The sequence below is a fragment of the Sinocyclocheilus anshuiensis genome, unplaced genomic scaffold, assembly GCF_001515605.1.
Source record: "Sinocyclocheilus anshuiensis isolate Anshui unplaced genomic scaffold, SAMN03320099.WGS_v1.1 scaffold1774, whole genome shotgun sequence".
In the NCBI taxonomy this organism is placed as follows: domain Eukaryota; kingdom Metazoa; phylum Chordata; class Actinopteri; order Cypriniformes; family Cyprinidae; genus Sinocyclocheilus; species Sinocyclocheilus anshuiensis.
In genome coordinates this window covers 39,274-45,936 of record NW_015546120.1, presented here as the reverse complement: position 1 = coordinate 45,936, position 6,663 = coordinate 39,274, and the positions used below count along the sequence as shown (strand labels likewise).

The 6,663-nt window shown below is 39.0% G+C and overlaps 1 protein-coding gene across 1 annotated transcript; it reads right to left on the bottom strand.

The window, feature by feature from the left end:
- Nucleotides 1–1,682: 1,682 nt before the first annotated feature.
- Nucleotides 1,683–5,501, bottom strand: LOC107700945 (protein translocase subunit SecA-like). Its single transcript, XM_016502825.1, has 3 exons — nucleotides 5,479–5,501; nucleotides 2,135–5,390; nucleotides 1,683–1,894 (listed from the first exon to the last, which is right to left on the bottom strand). Exons 1-3 carry the CDS (start codon nucleotides 5,499–5,501, stop codon nucleotides 1,790–1,792), a joined length of 3,384 nt encoding a protein of 1,127 aa, XP_016358311.1. The 3' UTR covers nucleotides 1,683–1,789.
- Nucleotides 5,502–6,663: the final 1,162 nt, after the last annotated feature.

The following is a 6,663-nucleotide window of genomic DNA, read 5'->3' as shown; positions in this document are numbered from 1 at the left end:
TAAAAAGACAGTATAAGTCATTATAATCCATAATTATGTCTCCACTGGATGCAACGAATGCCTCGTTTATAATGGGTTTTCATGTTTTTGAATCATCGCTCCGGCCTGACAGGGCATCATCACAATGTGGTAAGGGGCATAACATTTCCGTCACACACTTGAGGTATTCGGCCAATCACAACGCACTGGATAGCTGGCCAATCACAGCACGCCTCGCTTTTTCAGACCGATGAGCTTTGTTAAAATCGATGCGTTTCACAAAGGCGGGGCATAGAGGAGAAACAATAATGAACAGTATGTGGAAAATAATGTTTTTTTAACCTTAAACCGCATAAACACATTTCATTACACCAAATACACAAAATAATGTTATTTTTAGCAGCATCATGTGACCCCTTTAAAAGAAGATAGAAACGCCTGAACTGATTAAAGACATGTGAAGAACATTATCTATGTTCTTCATCATTAATGGTGATGGAAATACATTGATAAAAAATACTGTATCTTAGTGAAGACAATGTATGTTATATGTGAGAGATTATAACAGTTAATTATTACATAACTCAAGTCTATAATGTTTATATATAAGTCTATGGTACATTTACATACACAAATATACAACATATTTAAACATAATTCCATAAATCTCTAAGAAACTCTGTTTAGTAGTTAATTTTCAATTAAATCTTTTGCATTTTCAGTTCATTCAGTGTGTCCTGAAATATCTGGGCTGTTTCTCTCATTGCATTGATGAATTTCAGTGTGTCTGATCTGATCTTTTGTTGTTGATTTTGGATCCCAGCTGCTCTCTGGTGATTGATTTCATGCACCTCTTTAGCATCTTTCACAATGAAGATGGTGTCGAGGGCGAGAGAGACCAGACAGCACACCTGTAATCGCAGCAGTGACTTTCACAGTTTTAGAGCAGTGATTCTATATGTTTGCGACAAGCCCAATTCTCACGAGTTCAGATATTCTAGTCAAACATTTTGCTCCAGTGATTCCAGCTTATGAAAAATCAGCTGCTGGGAACTGAGCGTCCAAAGCCTTTATTTCTTCAGCATTGTCCTGTATGTCCTTACTTTAATTAGACAGTTTAATTAGACAGAAAGGATTTACTTGTTTTTAACAATTCCATTACATGAAGATTTGCACTTATAGTACTTGTACACAGAGCATGCATAAACATTTTATATAAATATACAACAGAACATCTTTCTATTTTAACCCTAAACATGCAGTATAATATTTGAGTATGTACCCTGATTAGGCAAAATTTATAGCATCTGTCATACTTTACAATTCTTGTTTTAAATTATATTGCTCAGAGGCACATTCCTAGTATGAAGTATGTGTATAAATAACCATTATTGATCTTAATGTGTGTGTGTGTGTGTGTGTGTGTGTGTGTGTCCTGGTTTTCCCTATGTTATGGGGACCCACAAGGATATAAATACCAGTAACTTTTTACCTTGTGTGTGTTTTTCTTTTTTTTAAGAAGACAGCTTTTAAATCATACACAGTGAAGTGTTTTGAAACTCTAAAAATGCAGAAAGTTTTGTGTGAGGGGTAGGTTTAGGATAAGGGTTGAGAAAATACAGTTTTTGTACAGAATAAAAATCATTATGTCGATTGAATGTCCCCATAAAACATGGAAACCCAACGTTTGTGTGTGTGTGCGTGCGTTCGTGAATACACATATAAGTGTATGTCAATTTGACTGACAAGAACTGAAAGCTCAAGAGAAGTGTCACATTTTAAGACAGTCTTATCATCTAAACATTACGTCTTATCTAAATATCTTTGACAAAAAGCCACTTAGAGAAAATATGGTGTCCAAAGAGAAAATGGTGTCAAGACCCAGTGACCTGATATGTTCATATTCCATTATGAGCTCTTCCAGAATTTTTTGAGAACTGTGAATAGATTCTTCTAACAGCAACAATATAAGTCTTTCAGCCAGGTTCACATCTCCTCCTCTGCGCTCGGCTCTTTTTGTATTGTCTTCTGCATAAAGCAAAGCAAATTTTTCAGCCAAGTTCACATCTCCTCGTTTGATTTCACCCCTCTTTATAAAGTCTTCTATCACAACAAGGGCAAGTCTTTCAGGCAGGCTCATATCTCTTCTACTTACAGCCCTCTTCAAAGAGTCTTCGGCCAGAAAAATTGTATGTTTATCCAATAGTCTCACATTTCCTCCTCTGCTTTCAGCCCTCTTCAACTTCATTACAGCGTCTTGAATGTTATTCTTGAGTTGGTCTACAATCATACACTTCATTTGAAACTGTTTACTGAGCAAAGTATCCCCTTCTGTTGTCTGGTCTCGTCTTGATGATTTCACACAAGTAAGAATATGTGCCAGATGTGACTTGTATGAATCTATTGCTTTGTTGACCTTTTCCAAATCAACCAATGCTTGAGCAATATAGTCAATGTCTTTCTTCATAATAGTGGTAAGTGCACGATTATAGAGAGGAATAATCTCCCCAGATGCACCATCCTCCAAAGCTTTGGTGAACATCTCAATGCTTTCAGTAAGGTGTCCCTTCTCACGGAGATTGTTCCCAGACCTAATGTAATAGTAGACCATGGTAGATGGGGACTGTTTGCACAAAAGTTTCTGCTTTGCACTCAACAAGTCCAACATCAGCTGTTCCTTCAAGGAACTTTTCTCAGAGGACTTTTCCTCATTGAAATACATCAGAAGCCACAGGCCCCAACACTCATGAAGAGAGGACACAATTACATCACGCTGGTCTGAAAAAACATCATCTTCATAGATCTTGTCCAAAAAATCAAGGTAGACAGAAAAAAGCTCTTCCTTTTTTGTGATTTCTGGAATGTCTTTTTCAAGGAACCCAGATAGTCTCTTTTTCACCCCAGTGTTCCTGGCGTCTTTTGCCTTTTCCAGATTACTTGAATTTGTGGTTAAGAGGCCTGTCAGAGCAGAGACCATTGCATCATGATTTTGAGAGCTGCGATTTGTCAGGTCGTGATTAACTGCTTCCTCAAACACACTCTCTTTTGTCATCTGTTTTCTTAAGTTATCCGGACAGCTGTGTAAACTGGTTAGTGATGTATTTTTGCCCATCATTAGTTTAACAGTGTCAGAGAAATGACTGGCACACATGATGATTTGAGCAGATCCTGGACTTCCTTGACGAGCCGTTCGTCCAAATACTTGCTGTTCAACACGTATGTTCAGAGGTAAGAAGGTTTGCGCCACAAATAGACCTCCTGCCTCATTTAAACTTTCAATGACCTTTAGGTCTGTACCTCGACCTGCTAGATTAGTTGCAATGATGACGTCCCCCGCTTGAATGGTTGAATCTGTTATTGTAGAGTTATTCATGTTGTTATTCACATAAAGTTTAAGTTTGTCTAATGAGATTGTGTCTGAAAGGGTCTTGTGGAACATTTCTGCACGATTGATGGTTTCACAGATGACAAGAGCTGCTCGTGGACCTCGATAAACTGTGGAGGTCACTTGATGTTTAACAACATTACAGACGGTCCTGATCCACTCATCTTCTTCTGGTATCACCAAACCCTCCAACTCATAAAGTTTCCTTCGTCTAAATGAGGGAATCTCACAGGTGTCAATTCCATTGTAGAGTTTCTTCACCATGTCAAGCTCTGTTTGGTCCCCCAAAGTGCCTGTGATCCCATAGATCTTGTTTTTGTATTTCTTGAATAAACCCACATTAGACATGAAGTTTGTGATTAGAGTCATGTTAGACAGTTTAGTTTGATGTTTCATCTCCAGAAACTGCTGAAGTCCCTCCCCCCATCGCATTTCATTCTGCACGACACCAGTGCATTTGTAATCAACAGGAGCAACTCCATCTCCATGAAGGACATACTCGTGGCCTAGAGTCAGTTTTGTGGCTAGCAAAGCACTTCCAAACCAAGTTTGCATCTTGCCACTGATGAGATCTTCTAGGCCTGGGATACGAGATTCATTTTGTTCTTTTGCTGATTCAGGCCGATATGACTTTTGAATCTTTTTCCTTAATGATGGATCCATTGAGTCCTCCTCAAAGTGCACAACACGACATTTTCCATTTCCCAGTAGAAGAACAGATATTTCTTGTCTCTTATTTATATCTGCAGGACTGATTTCATTCAGTATCCTTAAAGTCCCATCAGGCCTTTCCTGGTATAATTTGAAGAAATAATCAGGTACATTTCTCACAAGCATGTTTAGGAATGATACTTTTTGGTCAACACTTGCATTATCTAGTTGTTGTAGAACATTTTTCATGTTTTCTTGTATTTGCTTTGAGGATTTCATAGGCTTAATTCCTGTGTCAACAGCCATCTGCACAATACTGTGTTGATCGATGGTTTTATTTTCAGTAATGATTTCAGACAGAAGCTGAGAGAGGAGCTGAATGGGGCCTAAAATCTCTCCAGTGTCTAAACACTTCAGCTGGCTGACGATTAACCACATTTCTGCCAATATTGCATTGAGAGATTCCATTAGCGGAATCTCAGTGCTCAAATAAACCACTTCAAGACCTTTGTCTAGCATTAATGAGTCAACCTCATCCACTATAACACACTGAAACTCTCTGTTAGGTCTCACATCTTGTCTAAGGAAGCGCTGTCTCAGCCAATCAGCTGCAAAACTGACAGCCGTACCATAAACTACCTGGCATTCATAACACTTCTTCAGCTCAGTTTCTGATTTGTCGATGTTGGCATCAACAGTGATATTCAGTTCCTTATAAAATGCAGACCATTCTTTAGCATCTCTTTCAGCAAGTACAGGAGAACTGGAGATGATATCAGGGGTGATTCCCATCATGGCCTGATATGCTGCAAACATTGCCACGATACACGACTTTCCTTCTCCTGTTCCAACCTGAACCAGCCGACTTGATTTAGAAAGAAACAGAATGCACCAGCTCACCATCTGAGTCACTCGAGGTTTATATTTCATTGTCTTTTCTACAGCTTTGCAGAGCTTAAACAAACTTTGCTTTATTTCTTGAAGATGTGATGCTGTGGAATATGATAGACATTTGGAGACAGAAGACACTATATCTTTCACTTGTGCAATCATTTCTTCATCAATAACTGCTTGTTCACAGATTTCATTTATAATCTCATCCAGTGTTTTCTCATCAGTGTTTCTGCCTATGTCATTAATTTTGGCCTCAACATGATCCACAATCTTACTGTCATCCGATGTCAAGTCAGAAATTTGGATTTTGTGAATCTTCACTTGATGAATGATTCTCATCATCCATGTGTGAAAATCTTCATTCTTGCCATTAAATTCTTTCACAAGGGCTTTAAACAACTTAACGACATCATCTCTTTCCCATTGTCCATTCTTAAGCAGGGAAAGTAGTCTTGATAACAGCAGTTTTCCTGATGCTTCCCTTTTCAGTTATATAGAGCCTGTATCACTCTCGTACTCGAGCGATACAGGCTCTATATAAGCGGCTGTGATTGCCTCGTGCCTCTGGCCTAATCACAGCCATGCTGCTCATTCTCGTGTTCCCCGTAAAGGGCAAATGTATCGATACTCGAAACAACGCTCAGCAATGCAGCGATAGGCCGGCGGCAAGACAGCAACGTCATGACATCATGACAATCCAAGATCATGCCAAATTATCAACAATCAAATCCAGCTAACTGAGTTAGCAAAATACGAAGAACGGACCCCAGGGGCCTGTACCATGATCAGGGGCCTCTAACGAATTCAGAGTTACAGGATTAGTTTCGAATTGACAAAACCAGACCACTCCAATCCAGCTTTATTGGTACCATGATGCTGATCATCAGCTTTCTTTGTCAACTCAGGCTTTAATCCTGAGTTTGTGGAGCACGTGCACATGAATGTGTGATATCAGTAGCGAACAGCCAATCACATGACTTGCAACACAAAGCAAGTGTGATTCACTTCACGCGAGACAGCCAGCGAGATTCAAAACTCTCTTGTTAAAGGATGAGATATTAAAGAATATAAGGAATTTACATTGAAGTACTTGTCCAGAAATAGGACAAATGAAAGAAATGTTCTGGCTCTATTAGTGCAGTCACAAGTGAAACTTCTGAAGTTAGTTGATAACTTATAATTAAGTTGATAATATATAGCGATAGAGACTTGAACATGTAAGGTCACATGTAGCCATTTTTAAAGCATTATCTATTGATTCTACCGCTTATTTATATTACTTATGATCTGTATATATATTAATTTTCATTGTAAATAAATGCTTTATAATAATTGTTAAACTAAAAGTGCTTGTGTGTAATGGATTAATAATAATATATTCATTTTATAATTATATAAATCATGTGTAAATTTTAATTATCATTTGTGACGAGTGGGAACGGAGCGTGGCCGGTGGAGTAATTGATAATGAGCAACACCTGCACCACTCACCGGTCTCGAGTCTCACGGAGGAGCTCCGGAAGGATGAAAAGGAGGAGTGACGACAGTGAAAGACGAGAGAGGACCAGGCCTGGACTTTATTTTGTGTTTTGGTTTTGTTTGTGCACGACAGTCGTCCGCGAGGGGCTGTCGCACTGTTTTGTGTTTATTTTATTATTAAAGTTTGGTTGGAATGTTCGCCGGTTCCCGCCTCCTTCTTCCCGCCTCGCTCCGTTCCCACGGCTCTCGGCCCCGCCCCTCTCGTCACATCATTA